At 44.3% G+C, this 23,661-nt stretch overlaps 1 protein-coding gene across 1 annotated transcript; it reads left to right on the forward strand.

Annotated features, from left to right (window-relative positions):
* Positions 1-6,692: 6,692 nt before the first annotated feature.
* Positions 6,693-22,782, forward strand: LOC118217663 (golgin subfamily A member 7B-like). The gene is made up of 5 exons (XM_035399607.1): positions 6,693-6,934; positions 13,278-13,403; positions 14,994-15,146; positions 18,757-18,858; positions 19,405-22,782. The coding sequence occupies exons 1-5, from the start codon at positions 6,923-6,925 to the stop codon at positions 19,486-19,488; spliced, it is 477 nt and encodes a 158-aa protein (XP_035255498.1). The 5' UTR covers positions 6,693-6,922; the 3' UTR covers positions 19,489-22,782.
* The last annotated feature ends 879 nt before the right edge of the window (positions 22,783-23,661 follow it).

Raw genomic sequence — 23,661 nt, forward strand, 5'->3', positions numbered from 1 at the left:
GACTGATGAGCTCTCACAAACTCGCCCTCCCACTCCTCCTCTGTCTGAAACCCCAGTCTTTTGGGCCCGGGATGAACCAGCGTGATGAGCCAATCAAAAACGAGCGGGCTCAGCAGCCCGAGCCAACCGCCATCGCTCTTAAAAACGCTGAGAGGAACTCTGGTTTGGCCTTTCAAGTTCTGAGCCTTGGCAGCCGCGAAAACTGTTTATTTGCTTTTTTTTTTTTTTTTTTTTTTGAAGATTCCAAGTTAATAAGGTTTTTATTTTCTCATTTTGTGAATTCTCATTTCCTGTCGTCTCGTAAAGAAACATGATTTGAGAAGAGTCCCCGGAGCTTCTCCTCTGGCTAAGTCAGCAGGCGAGCGGAGGATGTTTGTGATGGCTGACAGCCTGGCCAGCCTTGTCCTCCATCTCTCTCTCTTTCACTCGCTCTCTTTCACTCTCTCGCTCACTCTCTCGCTCAATTTCTCTCTCACTACATGTAAGTCCACACATACATACATGCACGGTATATAATACACATGTATACTCACAAACAAAGCGCATTCATACATATACACACACATACACGAATTATACAGCAGACATGTTGGCGTGCATGCATATACAGTACACATATTAATAAATACACACACACACTCACACGCACACACGCACACACACAGGAATTTAAAGAAAAAAGGCATCCTTCAACCCCGTTTGATTTAATAGACCTCCAAGAAGGAATCTGCATTCCATAAGAGCTGTAAAGATGGACAGCCTGCCAGCCACTGTCATTACACAGGGGAAGTGGCGTTTCCTGGAGGCTGCTGGGACGAATCTGGACCGGTCAGCGGCAGCAGATACAGCCCACCCACTGCTCCTCTGTCTCCTCTGGACTGGACTGGACCGGGCTGGCTGTGCTCGGCCAGCCAAACATTCACTCATGACAAACACAGACTCGTTTAATTACGCTCTGTAAGTGTGTGGTTTTAAAGTTAATTTACATTGAAAAGTAAGACTAGCGCGGTCCAAAAAACGTCTCCCGGTATTTACACTGCTGTAAATGTTCCCTGTGAGCCAAAGCTTGTGACTGGTTTTTTAAAACAATCTTTCCTTTCTTTCTTTTACTCTGAAATTTGGGACCGGCAGCATTTAAGTGCTCTAGAATGGCAACATATACATGCACTCCACCAGTGCATTCATGCACACACTGACTTTGTTCGCGCATTGATGGCTTTATTCATCCATCAGATTTATTCTTGAGCAAATTTAACGCGTCAGCAAAAATGGATTTGATGTAATTATAATTTCTGCAGTTTGCCTGACTGCGGCAAAAAGCAACAGCGCATAGAGCTCTCTCTGAAATCACAGAGGCATACAGGCTTAAGTAAAATAGTGGGAGAAGAAATGCACATTACAGTTGTCTCAGTCTCAGCCGATCAAAAATCTGAGTTGTGAATTGAAGAAGGTTTTCCACAAGCACGGGCCAAATGATCTTTAAAGATTCTGTATGGAGGAATGGTCAAAGATTCCCCAAATATGATCACTGCTCTTATAATTGAAGATGAAATTTTAGTATGTAGAGGGAGAAATGTAAAAGAATTACCGTGCCTGACAAGCAATTATAACAGTTTAGTTAAAATAAAAAATAAAAAAACCTGTAGTATGCCTCCATTCCATTTTATGATATCTGCAATTTAAACCAATCAGGCTTTTCATAGACTGCATCAACACGTTTTTATTCATATGAGTATAACTCAATTTAACCCAAAAAAGGGGGTTCTTATAAAAAAATGTGCTTCCAATTATGAAATTTATGCTGTCCTAGCTTAACCTCCCTAAAATATGCTTGGGAACACACTCGCATATTAATATCTTAGAGAGGTAGAGGAAATTGAGCATGAAGACCCAACACATTGCCCAGACCACATCTGTTTGTTTAAGACATTCACAAGAACAATCTAAAGTCACACATAGGATTCGTTTTTTCCCAGGCCAAATTAGCCAGTGTTTTTGTTTAATTTAACTTGGAAGATGTAAGACAATGTCTGCAGTTCCCAAACTCATGTGTTCTGGTACCCTCCAAGTCATTTCACATTCTAGAAAATCATTTCTGAAATCAATATTTTTCTTAATACAAGAAACCAGTAGTCCTCATACCAGGTTCAGGAGAGCCACAGGGGCCTGTGAGCTTTTGTTGGTACTCAAGAAACACAAGGACTTCAATAACATAGCAAACTGACCATTTAAAGCAGGGCAGCCCAATCCTGTTCCTGGCGATCTACCTTCCCATGGGTTTGTACTCCAACCCCATCAAAGTGCACCTCAGTCAGCAGCTAGAGATCTTGTTGAGCTGCTAATTAGTAGAGTCTGGTGTGCCAAAATAGGGCTGAAATGAAATTGTACAGGACGGTAGATTTCCGGGAACAGGGCAGGGCAGGCCCGAGGTAAAGCCCTTGATTACACAGCTGACTCAGGTCACCTGCTTTCCTGGGTCTGGATTGGCTGCTGATCGTGGATCAGGAATGAGGATCATGTAGCGCATGTTATTTCTACATGGAGTGAATCGGTTTTCAGGGAACTACTGAGTTCATACCCATGAGCCTGCACTGTTTGAAAATAAATAAATAAATAAATAAATACAAATATAATTTGAAACAAATTAGTGAATATTTCAGTATTTGAGTATTCATCTCCATTTGAATCAAGTCTTCATGCCACATTTAAGTGTTGAGGCAACTGAATGGAAATCACATTTCCATTTTGCAACATATACATTCTCATCCACGGATATATTTAACTACTTCACTTCCAACCCAGATCCCCATCATGAATCACATTATGTTTTTTTTTTTCTTTTTTTTTTCCAGGGCAGTTGTGTTCATTCTGAAACTGAAGTGAGCCCGGTTAATAATATTCTTTTCTCGCTCCGCAGACCGCGACGCAGAGACTGATTGATGCTGGTGTTAACTGACGGGCCGTGTGTCGTTTATTTCTCCACATGCCACTCCAGCACTTGCTGTGCTTGGAAACACGCTGCAGGACATTTCAAGTGAAAGCTATGATTATCCAAGCTGAACTGGATATTTAATAACGAAAGTGACATGTGTTGAAATGTGTGTGTATCATATTCTATTATTACCGTTTTTTTGTTTTTTTTTTCTTAACTTTGGAAACCACCAGAAAGATATGTTATGAATACTTCAGATTGCATTAGTTATTTTTCAGCGTGAATGAAAATGCTTTCACTGAGCCAAGGGGAAATTATCATCTGATACCAAAAAATCATTTTTAAATGTCTTTGACCGGCCTTTTGTAAACCAGAACTACTTCTTACTGTGATATTCAATACAAAGAGCATGAGTCAAATTCAGACCAATTTAAGGCAAAACAGAGGGCTGTTTGGCATGTTTGATTTGGCCTCACTGCCTATGCAGGGGTTGGACTAAATAATGGAAATACCACATGAAAAAAAGGACTTTAACTTTGAAGTAATGAAATGATAAATGACACAAAAGATGGACACAAACACTGCAGAATCACTTCATGGGAGAAAGAGAGTCGTGTTGAAAATGATGACACAGTATACCAACAATGAACAAAACTGCATAACTGCACTGGAGAAGAAGAACATCGGCAAATAAAACAGTCAATATGATAGCTGCTAAGAACCCAGAAAATGACCACATAATTCAATCAAATCGTCTGTGACCCAATATCAGCAAAAACTGTATGTGAGCTGGGTAAAGCTGGTCGGTATTACATTACAAGCATTTAGTAGATGCTCTTGTCCAGAGCGACTTACAAAACTTTTACATAGCATTTACATTGTGCCCATTTATACAGCTGGATATATATACACTGAAGCAATGCAGATTAAGTACCTTGCTCAAGGGTACAACGGCAGTGTCCAACCTGGGAATTGAACCTGTGACCTTCAGGTTACAAGGCCAGCTCCTTGCCCATTATACTACACTGCCACCCTGGCAATTATGGCAGGAGCGCCATTCAGAAGCCACTTGTGTGTGAAGCTAATGCACAAAGCCACACATCCTGGCACGAAGGAGAGCAAACCCTGCAGCCCTGTAGCTGTGGAAAAAATGTACTGTGGTCTGATGAGTCTTCTGCACCTCCGGTTTCCTCACATCTGGAGGGGGTTACATTCGTTGAAAGGCAAAGGAAGCTTTTTTTAACCCACGATGCCCGCTGCCAACTATCAAACATGGCGGTGGATGTGGGAATGGTATGGGTGGATCCGTCACCCGTGGATCCTACGCTTCCACAATGGAACTGGGATTCATTGAGTTTGAGGAATTGCGCTGCATGGCTGTGTAACAGCCAAAGTATATGAAGATATTTTACAATTGTTTCCCTTCCGATGTCCCCGTATCCCAACACAATGCCCCCTTACTCACTGCTTATCAAATTCAAGTGTGGTTTTCTAGAACGTCAGGATGAAGTCAAACACTTCCATGACCTCCACAACCATCTGACCATGAACCTTTATGGGAAGTTCTGGATTAGAGGGCTCATTCTAATGGCTTATTTTCCCTCCTTACATCCTTTCATCTCATCCTTTCATCATTCCTTAGCTCCACCCAATGGAGAATTCAAGGAAAGGACACACGGAAAAGACACAAGGATGGAAGAATCGAGAAAGCATGTGTGAGGCAAATGGATTGTTATTGCTCAGTCAAGCATCAGTTTGAAGCCACATCCATCACATTTGGAATATACTCAAAGACGATGGCCCTCCATCGATTTCTGGGTCAAACGAGGACAGAGGAGATGGGGATGGATAAAATAAGCGATTGGAACAAACTCAGAGTGCAAAGTACATTTCCATCTCCTAAATTCTCAAAGAACTGGGCGCTGTCCTTCTCGAATGAGTTGTAGACGTGAAGCACATTCCCGCAGTGAGGCTCTGTTCCATCGACTGGCAAGTCAGCGAGCAGCTCCCAGAACAACAAGGCAGAACTGCAATCAATTAACTCACTGGAACGTGTAAACCGCAGCCTGCAATCAATTAACTGACATGGCCTGTCCGATATACAGTACCTGTGTGAGGGCATTGGAAAGGAGCACTGGAAAGTTTTGTTCTTTGCTGTGGGAAGTACAGACTGTTACTGGATTGTGAAAGTGTTTTGAGGCTGGACTTGGTTTAAGGACTTTGTGTTCTGTGCCGTATTGATTTTGTGGATTAGGAACTGGCTTAGCTGGCCAAACTTACAAGAGAGGTTGGAGGTGAAGGTAGTGAAGGCAGTCTCCATACTAGAGATAGGATTTTATTTGTTTTTTCTGTTTTGCGTTTGTTTTTTTGATATTTCATGTTCCACTTCACATAATAAACTACTGTAATTCATTAATGTGTTATTTGTGTTGGATCTTACATTTTATTAGGGCACAACCCTGGGCCCCTTCCCTGTTCCTGCTGATATGCTTGTGTGTGTGTGCATCAACCACTAGTGCAGGGATCAGCAACTCACGGTCCTCGAGGGCCGAGAACTGCTGCTTTTCCACCCTCCCTTTGCCTGGGAGTCAGGTGTGAAGACAGTCTGGCCAATCAGTAGCACTAATTACCCAGGGGAAAAGAAAACCAGGGCTGGATTTGGATTCGAGGGCCAGAGTTGATGATCCCTGCACTAGTGTATTTGCTGAACACTTTGATTAGTAGAATCAGGTGTGTCACTGCTTGGTTGAAACAAAAGCCTGCACCCACACCGACCCAATATGGATAAGATTGAGGACCCGTTACCTAGAGGCAGGAGGGTTCAGTCAGTTAGAAGTTTGTGTTTCTTTGCTCTCTAGCGACCCCTGCTGGTCTATCGCACTTGCGCAGACTACTTGCCAAAGCTGCACATTAAGGACCTGATTTATTGCGACCTTCAGCATGTGCAAAACCTTTCAGCGGACAGTAATAACACAGCCAATGATTGGTGCAAAACAAATACCATGACCAATCATTGGGCATGTCATTGTTTTTTTTTTTTTTACACGAGCTGGATGGTTTTGCACAGGCTGAAGGTCTTAGTAAATCAGGCCCCCGAAGAGTTTTCCTCCCACTGAGCTCATAGATGAGAACAAACCGGCTGGCAGCAGCATTGCAGAGCTTACACCCCCTCCTACCATGGGGATCGCCACATGAACACGGCTAAAAATAGCTAATTGGATGTCACAAATTAGGGAGGGAGTTTGGGTTTCGAAAAAAAAAAAAGATGCAGCCAAACATCATACCCCATTAGTGTCCTTTATGCATGTTCCTTAGCTGTTATACAACAGAGCATGAGCAATCATCGAACCCAATGAATTCTATGAGATTGCTGATCTGTAATGGTATGGGCAGCAATCATGTTTGACAGCTGGACACAGACATTGTGTGTTAAAGGCTTCCTTTTGGCTTTCACCAACCCGTGCCTGTATATAGAAAAATTAAAGCCACATTTTATGTTGATAAGTAAGCTACGCACTGTGGTCTGAAATAACGTGTATTAGGCTACATGCAGCGACGAGAATACACTGATCACACAATATGAAAAACCACGCTACACACGAAAATGAAAACCGGGAACCAAAAAAAAGAGAGAAAAAGTTCTCTTCTCAGAAGCAACGTGCATGCCACTACCATTTATTTGAATATATTAATGCTGCTGTGCAATTAATTTATCAAGTGATTACTTTAACAACGTCTCCACCTCTTAGTCTCCCTTTTGGTGATAGCAGCAGAACCCGACGGACAGTCTGACTCCCTCTGTTTTCACCTCGGAGTAATGGAGGTCGCGTGATATCCCCTGCGTGTAACGGTTACGACCCTCGCGGCGTCTGTTTCCTGCGCGGCCGTCACTTTGCCCCGCCCTCCGGCGACGCTCAGTCGTGGTGTCCCACTACAGCTAGTTGGAACGATTTCAGCACCGGGACAGATCCTCCACTGTCTAATGGCAACATGGCGACAGAGGTAAGAAGCAGATTATTCTTCTATATACCCGCCTGCTGTTACGTACGACACATTGAATGGAAAATATTTTCATTGTGAAATGACCTAAAAAATAATGCTGAATTTTTTTCGCCGAACAAAAATTATTACTTGCGTTATTAGTTACAGACATACACATGCCCGTTGATTTAAGGGGACGATTGTGTCTGGTGAATTCCAATGCACCTGCCCTACGGCTAAATCGAAATAAATTTAGCCAATGTTCTGCCTTATAAGCAGTTAAATTAGACGGAAATCCCAAGCTGGTCTAGAATCGTATTCCGTGTCAATTCGTTTCATTATAGCATGCAAAAAAGCTACAAGTGCACAAATAGGGTTTCTTCGATTCCGGACACACGTGAACTGCTATTACACCGAACTGCGACAAAGATAATTTCAAGAGAGATAAGTTATGTCTCTACTCGCATACACAAAGTATTGTATATTAACTAAAACACGCGACAGGTTATTAATGGGGAAATACTTCGAACACGACAATATTCCGCAATAAACACGATGGACAAATTATGGTGCATTAACGTTGAAAGGCTCCCCATGTAAACTCTCAAAGTGGATGGGGATTCACCTTCATAATTTAGCAATACAAAATAATAAGAAAATGCATAGTGTCTTGGAGTCTTGGTTGTTTTTTTTCTTTCTTTTTTTTTAGATTTAACAGCGAGTAGTCTAGCTATACATCAGGAAATTAAGGGGGTGGTGGGAGGTTATTGGGGGGTGTTTTGCATTCAGCTGCCTCGGGAAAACACAAGACGTTTGTCTCTAGTGTAGGAGGTGAAGCGAGGAGCTGCGAGCGATCAGTGCCAGGTCACAGCGTTGTACTACAGGCTGCTGATGGTAATTCACCCCCGCGAGACGTGAACACTTGTCAGGACCGCGGACAGTAGCTCCCAGCACAAACAGGCGCAGTGTATTCTAACACGCTCGCGCTACACGGAACTCCGGATGAATAAGGAATTAAGGAGACTTTGCTGTAGGCTGCTTCACGACTTGACCTTATAGTACACAACCACAGTCAATAATGTAGGAGGTGCTTGCTCTTGGTTTCAGGAAATGAATGTAATGATGAATTGTTAAATACAAAAGTGAGTGATTTAATTTGCTTTATAAGATTCCTGTATGAGGAATGTTGAACGGCTGCAGTCGGTGTATAAGAGATAATGTTTGGAAGAGTGGCGCTTAGATGTTTGCCCTTAGAGAAATAATACATACGTATCGTAAAAATGGCGAGTTTTTGGGAAAACAGAATAAGAGCAATTTATTTAAGACACACATTTAAAAATATCTTGCCAGTCGCATCAGCAACAATGAGTATATTTGCCTCTAAGTATGTGTATGCATGTTTGTGAGTGTGTGTGCATGTTTACGTGTACGTTGTATGGACATGTGTGTGCGTGCGTGTGTGTGTGTGTGTGTGTTGTGGCACCCCGATCCCTTATCGGTGCTCCACGAAGAAACACCAGCAACACCACAGCAGCCAGCCCTACCACTAGGACAAGTGGTAAGAGGTCATTACCTCCCCAACTACCTATTGGAGGATTTCAGGACTAAGGGAAAGCACTGTGCAGACCAGGTGAGATTCCCCAGGTTCAGCACCATGGACAGAGCTGCAGCAGAGTGCAGGACTGTGGAATTTCCCACTCTGCTGGAGCACACCTGAGGCAGCTAAAGTTGATTAGCTCACAGGGCTTTTAAGGAGCAGAGGAACAACAGAGTGGCAATGTTGCTGGGACTACTCAACAGAGCCACACCTGGCTTCTCTCTTCACCTGCTCCTGCGCTGGCTGGTGGAAGGAGATTGTCTTCCCCGCCCCCACTCATGGACCGGGTGGTGCTTGACTGATGCATCCAGGCCCTTTCCCCCCCAGACGCCAGAGAAAACCGCTGCCAGTGCTGCCGCTACCCGAAGTGCCTGGCCATGGGCATGCAGAGAAAAGGGAAGCACTGCAGGGTGTGCAGCTGTGAGGGCTGCAGGTGCTTCTTTAAGCGCACGGTGAGGAAGGACCTGAGCTACACCTGCGGAGACCAGAAGGACTGCCTGGTGGACAAGCGCCAGAGAAACTGCTGAAGTGACTGAACAACTGAAGAATTGAAATAGTGAAGTATTGGAGTTCTGCCTTGCCTGTGCAAGTCTGGATTCTCGCACCACAGACAGGGGGCTGAAGGACAATAGCCCTAAAATATGAGGGGAAGACGGAGAAAGGGTACAGCCCAGGACCTGACTGCTCTGCACCCCCCAGGTACCATCTAATATGCCCTTCTCCTTTATCTCTTCCCAGGAGGAGCCTCAGTGCCCTGGAGAGGAAGGGAAGAACTTAAGTTGCTTTTTTTTCTCCCCTTACCCTTCCCCAGTAATCAGTTTCAATAAATATATATATATTTTTCTAACCACAACCTTTGACTCTGACTGCTGTGTTTCTAATCCTGTGTTGTCAACTGCAACCTCCGCATGGTCGGGAAGTCCACAGTGTGTGTGTGTGTGTGTGTGTGTGTGTTATATAATATTTGAAGATTAACCCTAGAAAAGGTGTTTGCTTGGATGAGCTGAGAAAGCAGCCCTTTTATAAACATGTGTGACCAATCAAATACTTTCCCTGGGTTTGAACCATGGACAAGCTTCAGGTTGTCCTGCACACCACGTATGATCACAGCACACACGTCTGCTGATGAGAATCCATGGCAGCAGTTGGGCTCGTCTCCAAAGCAACAAGACAGGCCTTGATTAATTACCCACTGAGCACCCAGCACCACTATGTTTTTCACTCCCATAATCTGAAGAACAGAGAACAGCCCTCTTGAAGTGTGTGCAGTAATTTTCCATCGTTCCACCATTTACAGAATGGGGACTGAGTTTCCAGGGCATAATATATATTTATAGGTTTTAGGTTTCATTTGGCTTAATCCTTCAAATCAGGACATCTGCTTTACGTTTGATGGCTAGGTAAAAATCAATATCATTGACAATATGACAATGACAATAAGACTGAAGGGCATGTACAGTAATTACTGGGTATGTTTTATATCTCACTGAGATCACGTGCAAGCCTGACACACAAAGATGTGTTTTTGTCACAAGGCCAATATGAGCTGCAATGCAGCAACTTTTATTTAAAAAATTGATTTTATTTATTTTTATGTCTGTACAGGAATATGTTTTAAAAAAAATAAAATAAAGAATTTGAACATTTTTGCGTTTGATTCAATATCCAGACATGACTGCACAATAAATGCGTAGGTGGTCCATCAAATACAAAAAGCCCTTCAGACTTTCAGTCAGAGGAAATATCTCCTACTGTAAGATATCCCATTCAGGGGGCATTTTGGCTCCTGGTGGGCTTGCTGTGGTCTTGCCGCCTTGCATTTTTGCCTTGCAAACTGTGTGGGGTATAAGCCGCCCCCACGTTTTCCCTCTCTCTCGTTGTTGTTGTTGTTGTGGTTATATCCCTGTTAATATAAAATAACACCCCCTTAAAGCCTTGTTCCGGCTCCCCCTGCTGACTGCTCTTGGCTGACGGCAGACCCCCCCCCACCCCCCCACCCCCCCACATTCTGTACGGAGAGGCTATAGGCATGAGGCCAGTTCGTAACATGGGCATCCCAAGGCTGGGCACAAGGCCAGCAGGCTCAAAATTTTTGTTTTGTCTTGTTTTTATCTTTCACGTTATCGGGTGTAAGTGCTTTGTAAAAGTTCTAGACCATTACATTACATTTATTCAGCAGGCGCTTTTATCCAAAGCGACGTACGAAAGTGCATAGCAAGGTCATTGGAACTACAAAACACAGGTTCGACGAGGCACAATGCTCATTTCGTACAGTAATTCATAGCCAAGAACACAGTTCGGTTCACGCAGTGAACATTATTCTGACCTAACTTATGCCAAGTCAAACAAGGGGGGAGTGCAAGCTACAACATTAGGATGATAATACAAATTACAGTAAGTGATTAGTAGAAAGGGTTGGGGTGGAGGAACCAAGGCAGTTGAAGACCCAGGTCTTTATTCAGCCTCAGAAATGGCCGATGTCTCTGCCCTTCTGACCGCCATGGGATGCTCGTTCCGCTAATGGAGGGAACTCCACCATGGCAAGCTTTGGCCTCCCACGGCGCAAGCTATCAGCTAGCATGGGCAGCAGCGTAGTATAATGGGTAAGGAGCTGGTCTTGTAACCTAAAGGTCACAGGTTTGATTCCCAGGTAGGGCACTGCCGTTGTAGCCTTGAGCAAGGTACTCAACCTGCATTGCTTCAGTGTATATCTAGCTGTATAAATGGATACAATGTAAATGGTATGTAAAAAAAAATGCGTAAGTCGCTCTGGATAAGAGGGTCTGCTAAATGCCTGTAATGTAATGTCTATCACAGACAGCCTGCTGCCTGTCCAAATGTGCTTCCTCCACCTCTCCCCCAAGACTTGGCAGAACACATCCGCAGTGTTCAGTGACTGAGCATGAGCTTGTGTTCAGTGACTGAGCACGAGGTTGTGACATCGCTCCAGTCAGTTCTCTTAGGACATGGATGCTCACACCCAATTCCAGATCCGGCCCCGGTTTTTTTTCTTTCTTTTCTCCCAGGTAATTAACAAAACAATTAGCGCTACTGATTGGCCAGACTGTATTCACAGCTGACTCAAGGGAGGGTGGGAAAACCAGCTTATCTCGGCCCTCGCAGAGCATGATTTGAGTAAGAGGGTCTGAGGGTACAGGATAGCTGTTGGGTGTTGTCACTCTGCACTTGTATATGTGGAGGAACACAGCTGGTCAGAGCTGCGGTATTGATTGGGTGAGCTTCCAGGAGTGGGAGATGCTGCAGCCGATGCCAACAGGGCCCGTGTCTCTGATTGAATGCCAGCCTCCCCCAGCCAGACCCCGTTAATTATGAATGACACATTTAATGTGAACAACATGGGGGAGAGCAGTACCCGGAGAGCCGGGCTCTCAAACTGTTCAATCATTTATTTCCTGCCATCTTCAGGATTTTCCAGTCATATGTGCTGCCTTGACTACTCACTTTGGGAAGAGCTATCTTTGTATGTTCACCCTGCTTCCTGTCCCTCAGTTTCCTGTGCCTGTCCTGATATTTGGTGTGCAGTGGTGGTTCATTCAAAACGGCCGTGAAAAACTGATACCATTTTACAATGGTCCAGTGTAGGAGAGAATCAGCACTGGTGTGCACAGCTGTATAGGACATTATGTGCCAGAATGATTTTAAAAAACGCACTGAGCCCTTATATATTGGATTTTGTGTACCCTGATTTCATTGTAAAAGTGGCAGGAACAGGCTGTTGAACTTTTCCAGAACATTTACTGCACGTTCGTCCAGAGCAGGAGGCGACCAATCAGCTCAGCTCTAAGCGCAGTGAGTCATCGGGGTATCCGTGGCGATGGCTGTCATGTGCCAGGTGTCTCAACACATAGCTGCTGTTTAGCGCACGTGTAACTCACGTGTAGCACACTGTGACACAGAGTGCTGATGAAGTACTTCAGCTCAACAGCTTTGAGCTGCAGTGAGAGCGAGCAGTAGGAAGACAGAAGACAGGGAAGGAGAGATTGTCGAGAAAGAGAGAGACTCATTCATTTTCCTAATAAAATAAACGGAAGTAAGTATGTATAAATTGCATTACAAAAAAATTAATAAAAAAACAGTTATACTGAAACTGATGCGAATAAGCCTGCAAGTTTGAGAGAATATATATTTTTAAAATACCCCACAAAATAATGTGAAGTATTTTTAAGCAGGTGATGGACTTTATATAGATGTGTAACATTCCGTACCTATCCTACGAGGCTGCGTGTGTGAACCCATGTTTTTGGCTGGCTGTGCAAATTTCTGGACTGTTCCGGAATGTTCTACAGGCTGACGCAGGTGGAATGGGAAAGCGAACAGCCCTGTCAGCGACTACTTAACAAGAAAGTGATCCCCTCATAAATTTCCCCATCTCCCTGCTCTGCAGTTTTTTTTTTTTTTTTTTTTGTAATTTAGCAAACTGTGACCTTGCTGTGTAACTCCATCGCGTACGTATTGCTTCACCAAATCACTACCCCTGAGATTTCCAAGACTGGTTATGTGAATCTGTGAAACAAAAACTTGCCGGTTTGTTTAAAACTTTTATGCCTGAAGAGGAATCTAAAATGGATGGTACATGCACTGTAACTCCATTTACAATGCGAAACGATGTGTCATATTGATAGGTTTACAAGAAGCATTGTCAAGCAAAGAGAGAAGTCGCTGTTTGAAAAACTGACCCTTAGCTACAGTCACAAAGATTAAACCTCACATTTTACATTTAATATCACTTAATCTATCTCTCCACAGTTCCACACCCTGCAGGAGATGCAGCACAGCGCCTCGCTGGCCACCAAGGTCTTCATCCAGCGGGACTACAGCGAGGGAACAGTCTGCAAGTTCCAGACCAAGTTCCCCTCCGAGCTGGACAGCAGGGTGAGTCTGCTCCCGCGATCTCTCTCAGCAGACTTACTGCCGTGGACCAAATGACTAATGCTAAAGCCAAGAAGGTGTGGGCAGGGTTAATCCATCCATCCATCCATCCATTTCTTAAACCATTTACTCTAAAGTCACATGCACATGTGTTCTCATCTGAACCTGAAGGGCATCAAGCAATGAAAAATTTAATGTAACTTAAAAAATTTTTTTAAATTTTTTTACTGACATGGTTATTTATCAGCTTGCACTCGAAGCACGAAGGAAATCTAAACTTTAATTCTAATGTCCCCCTTGGCCCCCCTTGCAAAAGAGATTTTGGGAGTTTTCCTGGTTAAATAAAGGTTAAATAAAAAAATGATTGTTTAAAAACAAACTTAAGTTCATCTGAACCTTTAGGAACTTCCTGCCGCACTGGGATATAGATTTGAGGTGACACATGTCAAAATCCCTCAGGCATCCATCAACGTGGGGAAGGTCAGAGAAGTCATAAATGAAATGAGACAAGGTTGTTGACCTCTATAAATCAGGCAACGGCTATAAAAAATAGCTAAATGACTGAAAATGCCCATTTCCCCATCAATGGCAATAACGAAGAATCAGTGGTGCCTGCAGAATCTCTTCCCAAGGTAGACAAAAAAAAAGAAAAAAAGATGGAATGATATTTTTAGCATGCCACATTTGAGTTACTGTTGTTTGCAATTCTGGAACAGACACAGACTCTGATGTTTGCAGGAAGTAGAATTTGTAATGAAGCTGAGGTGTGCAGTGTGTTTCTCTTAAAGGTCCTCATATTGCTGAGTATGGAAAGCATTTGATAATTTTTATACAGCATTTTCTTTTTTGTTCATATTAATTGAGGGTGCCAATAATTCTGGAGGGCACTATGAATTTACATTTTCATAAGAGTTTTGTGGGACCGGCAGCGATTACTCAGCCATCCTCTTTGAAATGTCAGGACACTCCACATCTTAACGAACTTCGTTGAAGTGTTAATAAAACATTACAGCGGCAAATAAATGGCAGCCGCTCAGATCGAATCAAACAGGATAGGATATTTTTAGAAAAGAACTGCCGTCATTCTGTTCCCTTGGTTACCGGTGTTGAAACCATGAGTTTTGTGCCGACTGTCACAACTTGTGAGAGATGTAAAAATAATTTATAAATAATAAAAAAAGTGAAGAACAGAGGAGAGTGCAGGGAACGGTCACGTCTACGTTCCGCCCAGGAGAGCAGCCGACGTCTCAGAATGTTTCATTCCACATCGCGGCCTCCAAGCTCTTTATTTTTGGTCATTAATTCAGCTTAATTGAAAACGCGGTCTCTCTCTTTAAAAAAAAAAAGAATGGTTAATTATTGACGTACTGTGGGAAGCAATTGAATGGCTCGGTGGAAGCAGAATAAATTCGGTTTCGCTAAAGAATGCTCCAGTGCACTGAATTTATTTTGAATGCACTCTTATATCCAGACCAACTGACACGAAACGAGGGCGATTAGTGCAATTTAGGTTTGCAAACACGTTAAGAAAGTGAAGTCACGCGGCACTCCTGAAACGTTGACCACCGTGTCCCTTTCGGCTTCCGGGGGCAGGTCGAGCGGTCTCTGTTCGAGGACACGGTGAAGACGCTGAATAACTTCTACGCGGAGGCGGAGAAGATCGGCGGCCAGTCCTATCTGGAGGGCTGCATGGCCTGCGCCACGGCCTACGTCATCTTCCTCTGCATGGAGACGCGCTACGAGAAGGTTGGGCGCCGCCTTTCGCTTCGCTCTACGTTACCCGCTCCAGCTAACGCCCTCTCCAGAATATCGGGAGAATTTTAAGTTCTATTTCCATTTGGTTTTTTTGAGATAAAATGTAAAGAGTGTTCCACTAACACAGTCTTTGACTATGTCATTGTTCTTAACAGCACAGAAAAAAAAACAAAACAAAAAAAAAAAAAAAACATTTCAGGCAAATGAATGCATGTGTTGGGAGGAATTCACCATAAATTTCCAGGAAGGTTCTAAACTGAAAGGTCATTCTTGGGTCAACCACAACTACCCATTTTCCCCCCAACGCCTGAGGATCAGGAAGGAGTCTGAGTACCAGTTACAACCACATAAAAATAAGGAAAGGAGGAATAAATTTATATAGTAGAAGTTGGTGTGTTTAAAAATTCCTCTTCAATGTACTTTCATGAACAAATGCCTCTTCCAAAAAGGAAATCAAAGTATTTATCGGCAGTTTCTTCCTTTCCCTTTATCATTTACAGCCTCTTTTCTCTATTGAACAGACTATAAACAACAGGAATTGTGTAGATGTGATATGAGGATTTTGCTGCTCAACTTAAAATTAAAATAAAAACTAGTAATGCCTGCAGGCCTAGGCAGCCATTTTGGCAAGCAGTATAAACTTGCAATAAATAGCCATGGCTAGCTTTGCTAACCACCCTAGTGCAGGTGACTCAGCGAAAGTCTGTTTCTTAAAATGCAACACCCTGAAATGACCTGGCTTCTCAGTACCCTTACAAACACAGCATTTGTCTGACAACCAGAGCAAAGAAACTCTCAAACAAAGTCCTAATGATGAGTAGAGATCCTCACTAATTAGGCTGCTGAGATGAGGAGTGTAGTGGGAGACATCAGGATCAGAAGTGGAACATGAGCAAGGCATTTCCTGCCTCTTTTATTCCCAACAGGAAGGGTGTGGTCACACCCTGATTGGTTAACAGAAGAATGCACAACAGCTGCTCTCAATGACTCATTAACAGCCAGGTCTCCAAGGCACTGATCAGCAGCTGATCCTCATAGCCCTGCAATCAACCACTGAGCCAAAGGAATCTCGAAGCGAATCTCGAAATTGAGAAGAAACATTGAAATAAGCGCAGACAAAGTAACACACACTGAAGGAAATTAGTCAAACACCATAGGTGATTGCTACAACTAATACAAGAATAGTTTCTCTCAAAAAAACCCATTATGCCCAACCAGAGCTGACAAAATTGGAAAATAAAAGCCTTAATATTTGTAGTCTTTTACTTTATTATTATAGCTGTATTACTGTTTTGTTCAATATTAATTGTCTTTATTTTGTTTTATTTCTTTATTATATGTATACTTTTAGGGCAAGAAAACTTTGCAAACCATGTAAGGAAAGCACTCAAAGTTTTATTATTATTATTATTATTATTATTATTCAAAAGGCTCTTGTCAGCAGTACACAATAAAACCCCTTGCCATTTATTACATTGTAAACAAACACGACAGCTGTGCTGATACGTTTGTTGATCTCCAACAAATGTGCAAATATGTCAGTTTGTCAGTTCGCTGCTTCATAATCTGAACCATGTTCTTAGCTGAGCGCACCAACTGGGTGGCGTACCGGCTCAAAAACTGACGGGAAATGATGCCAAGTGTCACAAATTATGGACTGGTGACAGCACAGCTGTTATTATGGTTTTCATGCCCGCCTCTCACTAGTTCAGCTGTCGCTCCCGTTCCAGAACCATGCTGTGTGTAAACCTGGCCATAATAATGAATGAATGAATGAATGAAACATTGCATGTAAATAGCACTTTTCCAGATGCTCAAAGTGCTTTACAGTGATGAAGGGGAAACTCACCTCAGCCACCGCCAACGTGTAGCACCCACCTGGGTGATGCATGGCAGCCTTTTTTTTTTGCGCCAGAACGCTCACCACACATCAGCTGAGGTGGAAGGGGAGAGAACAAGCTTTTAGCCAATTAAATCAGGGGATGGTTATGTGGCAAATTTATCCATATATTAAAATTCGGTTTGGTTTGAGGTCTCACAAAATGTTTCTTACCATGCATAGCTAGCTAGCTAACTACTGAATTATATTCAAAACCGAGGATAAACAATATATAATCAAAGATACCGAACAAAATACTGAACACATTTTTTACTTTACAAATTAGGGGACGATTCATTATTTTATGGGATGGTTGGCAACCTTAAGACATGCTATAACTAGACTAGCTACTTTACATTCATTCATGGACATCAAGCCGACTATACTTGAGTTGGCAGTGGCTGATCTTGAGATCATTAACACTGTTCTAGGTATGACATTATAACGCTTGGTTTGCGAGCAATTTATAACAACAAAAAAAAAAATCAAAATTGTCCGTGCTTGTTTTATTGAGTCCGTTGATGTGCACTATTTAAGAACTGCAATTAATCTTTTGACGATGCTGCTTCATAGCCAGCGGTTTACGGAAAAATAATGTCCGTGACACGTTGCAGTCAATCGGAATTGAGTACTCAAGCCAAGCCGTTGTATAAGCGCTTGAAAGAGGAGTCAGTAATACTGGTGCTGCAATTTACATTTTCCTCTCGATTGCCTTGGCAGACGTGCACTCTGTATTCTTCACAGCAGTGTGTCCACAGCCCATTTGAAATGACCCGTTAGAACACGCCGGCTGGTATCAAAGCACACAGGCGTCTGAATGAAAGGACTAGGAGATAAAAATGTACTGCCTGGTGCCCTGCCACACATGAATGCTCCGCTTCTGTTCTGCATGTTCCCGCACCTGTTAGCCGCTGGCCACGCTTGGCCTTGCCAATCAAAACACACCCCGCTTTCAGGGCCACCAGACACCTTCCGGAAGGACACACTTACAATTGCCTCCAGCTCGTTTACGCCCCCGTTTTATACGAACCCTCAAATGGAACAAAAAAAAACGAAGGAAATGGAAAATTCCGGAACTCCTGCATCACATCGCACGCAAACGCTGAACGGGTCGGCCGAACGGAAGCACGCTCTTTCATGTTCCGCAGATTTGCAGTGCAATACGAAGATCTTATCACTACCCTGTAGTGCGGTTCTGAATGAATGATGTTTGTTTGTCCTATCTTTTAAAAAAAATCTGGAAAAACACTCACAGTGAAAGATGCGATTCGGGGTCCTGAGAGGGCATGCACCAGTGTTGACGCACGATAAGAGACCACACATGAATAGACTGGCGTAAAAGCTGGAGTGTATTATGAGCCAAGAGGGGAAGTGTTGCTTCATCAAAACTAACTTCTGTGTTGTCTGTGTGTGGGTTTGCAGTCCCCAGGGACCCCCTTCCTCTAAATATGGGGCTGCCCTGGCCTGGGAAGTGTGTGTGTGTGTGTGTGTGTGTTTCTGAATGTGCTTGCATGTGTGTGTACATGTATGTGTATTTGTGTGCTTGTGCGTGCTTATGCCTGCCTGAATGTGGGGCGGTTGGGGTTCTTAACGGTTGGGGTCAATTTTGATCGGTAAAGTTTCAGTTTTGGTCAGTTCAGGAAATTCAATCCATGAACTGAAACACCCTCATAGAACATTATGCACGTTATTAATGGAGGTTTCCCCACCACTGCTGAACAGGTGCTGAAGAAGATCTCCAGGTACATCCTGGAGCAGAACGAGAAGATCTACGCCCCCCGCGGCCTTCTGATCACCGACCCCATTGAAAGAGGCATGCGAGTGGTATCCTTTCCGGAAGGGATGATGCAAAAAGGGGGGGTTTGGGGGCAAGGGGGGGGGCGGGGTGGCGTGATGGGGGCAAGGAAGGCATGTTTCGGGATTTTATACCTAACTCTGCTCTTATTTCATGAGTCCAATCATATGTACCGTAGGATATTTTAGCTACATTCATTGATATTTATTGACACTTATTGATACGGACAGAAACGTGCCGTCTTTAAGGAAAAAACTATTCCCATTGGCTGTCTCTCCTGCAATAAGTCATGTGCAGACAGCCAGACACTGTGGTGGCATCGATGCCTCTAATGGCGGTTCACCATCAGTGGTTTTGCTCAAACCAGATGGGGAGCAGCTGTTTATAAGACCGTGAATATGAATATGAAATCATATTTATTCATGTATCACTCTTTGGAAATAGAGCTTTTTTTTCAGAAGCACTGTCACAAAGATGCTTCACAGAAAAAAAGGCAGAAAAATTGGGAAAGAATGGGCCAGAGGGGAAACTGACCTGGGTTGGGTGCCCTTTGACCCTTGACCCCTGGTGATCAGATTGAGATCTCCATCTTCGAGGACCGCAGCTCCAGCGGCTCCAGCTCGGGCAGTAGCTCCACCTCCAGCAGCAGCGGCCGATGACTGGAGGACCAGCACCAGGGGTACGGGTACAGGGGGGACGGGGGGCTCCCCAAAATCCGCATGTTGAAACATGAGAGCACCCGATTCTGAACAGAGCCAGGGGGAGGGGGAAGGGGAAGGGGAGGGCACCCTTCCCAAAAGTGCCAACTGCCATTCACAAAGCCAGGAGCTGGCACAGACAAACACACACACACACACAGGCACACACACACACACGCACGCACACACACCTCATTCCAACAGCTCCATTACCACGGGTATATCTCTGTCCCATCGTTAAGATATCCATCCACTCATCAATCAGGTATTTGCTTGTTTTGTGGGGGAGGGGGGCATTCAAAACTGCCTTTGACTTTAATGTAATTGTCCTCATTAGAGCAGGCAATTTGATTGCCTCTGTTCCTCCAGGATCTGTTCCGGAAGGACTATTTTGTAAAGGTAGAATAATAGTCAGTCACTGCATGCCTTAAATGCCAGATGAAAAAAAAAAACAACTACAAATATTATTTTTTGCTTCCCATTCTTCGAATGAATAGAACAAATTAGGACGAAATCGCTGACGTGTTTCCACCTGGAGCTGACAGCTGGGGGGTCTAGCCTGTTCCGCTTTGCGGCTGGCCGGGCGTGACTCCCTGTGGTTTTATCTCACCGAGTAAAACCCGCTCTTTCTTCTGCCCAGAGTCCTTATCATTAAATCGGAGTTTGTTTTTCCTTCACGGAGAAGGCTGAATGCAGAAAACGAACTTTCAGTAAAGTTTACGCTAACAAAAATCATCTGTGGTTTTCGAGAAGATTTACTCGACAGTAGCGGCTGGATCTATCGGCAACCCTGCGCTTCCCAGCCTGTTACAGGCCGGTGCAGTGAATATGAGTCTCATACAAATGTATGGAGACTGCATTCTACAGATTATGCTTTTGTGATACCTTGCAGATTTGTTCATTTCTCCCTTTGGGTAACATATCAGCGCTGTGCTTAATTTTTGCATTCCAGTTACTTACATCCTGGTGAAAACAAATCACCAGAAACTGTCTTTCTGTGGACAGAAGACAGTCTGCTTTTTATAAACGTGTTTATTATCATATGGTCAAAGTTTACAGAGACTGAAGAGCAGGAAAACGGCTAATAACCACTCAGGGCCGGTTCTAGGCGCAGGCAGCGATGGCGGTCTCCGAGGATGCCATTCGTCTGGGAAGAACCAAATGAAGGGGAAAAAAGAAAATAAATATCTGCAAGTTGCATCCATGATAATCGGTGGCATGGAAGCCAGTAGGCCACCATCTCCACCAGCCCCCACCCTGCGCCCCTAGGTTTGTAATCTGGCCTGGAGTGGCAGAAAGGCTAGAAAAAAGGCCGTGCCTGTAACTGCTGAAGCTTCTGCAATGTCTCCTGAGCAAATTTGTTTTATTTTATCTTAATTTATTTGTTTCCTATTTGTTTAGGTTCTTCTTCTTTCTTTTATGCCTGTCTTTCAACTTTTTCTGTTTCACACTAACCATGCCATTAATTATAACTGTCCTTATTATTATTATTATTATTTGCTGTTGTTGCCATTGTTCTTATTACCAATTGCTCGCATTCTGCATTTCCTTTAATTTTGTTGGCCTTGCATAAAATCTGAAATGTTTCCTCAGATGGCGATAATTGTTTGTCCGGTTGAAGCTGACGCACTCTGCCGGCCAGATCAAAGGGTCTCTTTAACTGTGACATCATAGCGACCTTCCACCCGATTGGTCAGAGCGCACCCATCTGAGGCCTGAACATTTCACTGAAGTCTTCCATACCGTTTTAACGGATTGTTTCACTTAATTCTGATTCCCTCAGTTTACCCTTTCATTTACTTTGTGCATTTTTTCTGTTCTTCCTGTTTTTCTTTCTGTTTTTTTTTTCAGTGTCTCGTCTCCACCCGGCTACTCTCTAGCACTCCTCAGACATTTCCACGGCCTCTTCTTACCGCCAGCACCCCGCCCAAACCACACGCCCCCACTCCAGTCACGCTTTGTGGGGACCTCCCGTGCTCAGTGCCCTCATGTTTCATTTGTGTGGATATACCCCAGCCTGGTGCTGACCAAAGGGATTAGCCACTACCACCAAAAACCCGCTGTACGCCACACAGCACCGCGTGTCGCGTGAGATTCGTCTGTACAGAGGAGGGAGTATGCTGACTGACTGGGAACTGTGCATGAACCATGCTGTCAAATCCCCCCCCCCCCGTGAAATTTTACCCTGAGACTGAGTATAATGTGTGTGTGTGTGGGTGTGTGTGTGTGTGTGCAGGTGTGTCGGTGGGTGGCAGAATGGGAGGGGGGGGGGGTTGTGCATATTTAGTTGGGGTGTATATAGAATAGGTTTTGGGGACACAAGAGAACAGAGTGAGTAAAGGAATTGACTCACGGTACAAGGACGCATGAAGGTCAGGAGGGTACAGATCAGAGTGCGGGAACAGATGGGCGGACATGAGTCACTTTGGTACCTGGTGCCAGGTAGGAGAGAGAACACGGAATGCTTCCGTTAGGAGGGAAAGTGACCCTGATAAAAATGAGAGGTGAGGTAGCAGAACAGGATGGAGAAGATAGATCCTACATCTCCGTACAGGGCAGACGTGTACCAAAGAGAGAGTGTGTATCAACGCCATTCACACTTCATATATATCGATTAACACACGCTCTGTTTTTTACTGCACAACATGCGGACAATCCAGGTTTAATCGCAGGTTTAATACAAGTCTTCTTATTTCGCACACGCTGGTTAACTGAATCACCTCACAGCTGCTGCTGACCTGAACACATTCGCCAATGGAGAACAACACCTTTCTAAAGTGCATTGGACAGGGGCGGGGCTTTTATACAGTATGAATGGAAGATAGAGGTCCTCACCCGTAGGATTCTATTGCCTCTCTGTGGGCCAAGTTTACATACGCTAGGGAAGTAATGCAGTTTTGTAAATTCTGTAATTCAAATGTCTTCTGTATTCTATTCATGTAGCAACCACACTAAAATGTACTGTACTGTATATCAGAAAGGAATAAGCAAGTCTTCCAGTACTGTGGATAGAGACACAAGCAGAGGTCCCCCCTTTTCAATCCAGGAACAATCTGCTAAGTCATCGGCTCAACACAAAGAAATGGATGAATTAAACATTTTTTTTGCAGTGCAAACATGTTTTGTGTCAAGTTTGGGTCAAACCTCACAGAGTTTCTTACTGTTGGATATGGGAAAATGTATGATTATGTTGAAGTGATGTTCGAACAAATATCGCACCTACATATACGAATAAAAAAAAGTAATTGAAATCATTGTTTTTGTAATGAGTGCTTTTTCGAAGTGAAATGAGTTCAAAGACGGCTTTGTTCTGCTGCAGTGTTGATCCTTTGTGCTGGGGGAGGTGGGTTGGGAGGGTCTGTTTAGGTGTGTTTCCACACTTGGCTGCATTTGTGTTGCAGCAGAAACAGACTCTCTTTGCGATTAGGTCTCTACCTGCTCTACCTGTATCTCCTGCCCAGGACTCTGCATACCTGCTCTACCTGTGTCTCCTGCCCAGGACTCTGCATACCTGCTCTACCTGTGTCTCCTGCCCAGGACCCTGCATACCTGCTCTACCTGTGTCTCCTGCCCAGGACTCTGCATACCTGCTCTACCTGTGTCTCCTGCCCCGGACTCTGCATACCTGCCCTACCTGTGTCTCCTGCCCAGGACTCTGCATACCTGCTCTACCTGTGTCTCCTGCCCCGGACCCTGCATACCTGCTCTACCTGTGTCTCCTGCCCAGGACTCTGCATACCTGCTCTACCTGTGTCTCCTGCCCTGGACTCTGCATACCTGCTCTACCTGTGTCTCCTGCCCCGGACCCTGCATACCTGCTCTACCTGTGTCTCCTGCCCCGGACTCTGCATACCTGCTCTACCTGTGTCTCCTGCCCAGGACGCTGCATACCTGCTCTACCTGTGTCTCCTGCCCCGGACCCTGCATACCTGTTCTACCTGTGCCTCCTGCCCCGGACCCTGCATACCTGCTCTACCTGTGTCTCCTGCCCAGGACTCTGCATACCTGCTCTACCTGTGTCTCCTGCCCAGGACTCTGCATACCTGCTCTACCTGTGTCTCCTGCCCAGGACTCTGCATACCTGCTCTACCTGTGTCTCCTGCCCCAGACTCTGCATACCTGCTCTACCTGTGT

Source organism: Anguilla anguilla, chromosome 18 (assembly GCF_013347855.1).
Source record: "Anguilla anguilla isolate fAngAng1 chromosome 18, fAngAng1.pri, whole genome shotgun sequence".
NCBI lineage: Eukaryota > Metazoa > Chordata > Actinopteri > Anguilliformes > Anguillidae > Anguilla > Anguilla anguilla.

What these genes read in the sequence shown, in the direction of transcription:
- LOC118217663 (XM_035399607.1), top strand. An exon ending in CCTCCGAGCTGGACAGCAGG is followed by an intron (nt 13,404 to 14,993) that starts GTGAGTCTGCTC and finishes TTCCGGGGGCAG; the next exon opens with GTCGAGCGGTCTCTGTTCGA. An exon ending in TTGAAAGAGGCATGCGAGTG is followed by an intron (nt 18,859 to 19,404) that starts GTATCCTTTCCG and finishes CCTGGTGATCAG; the next exon opens with ATTGAGATCTCCATCTTCGA.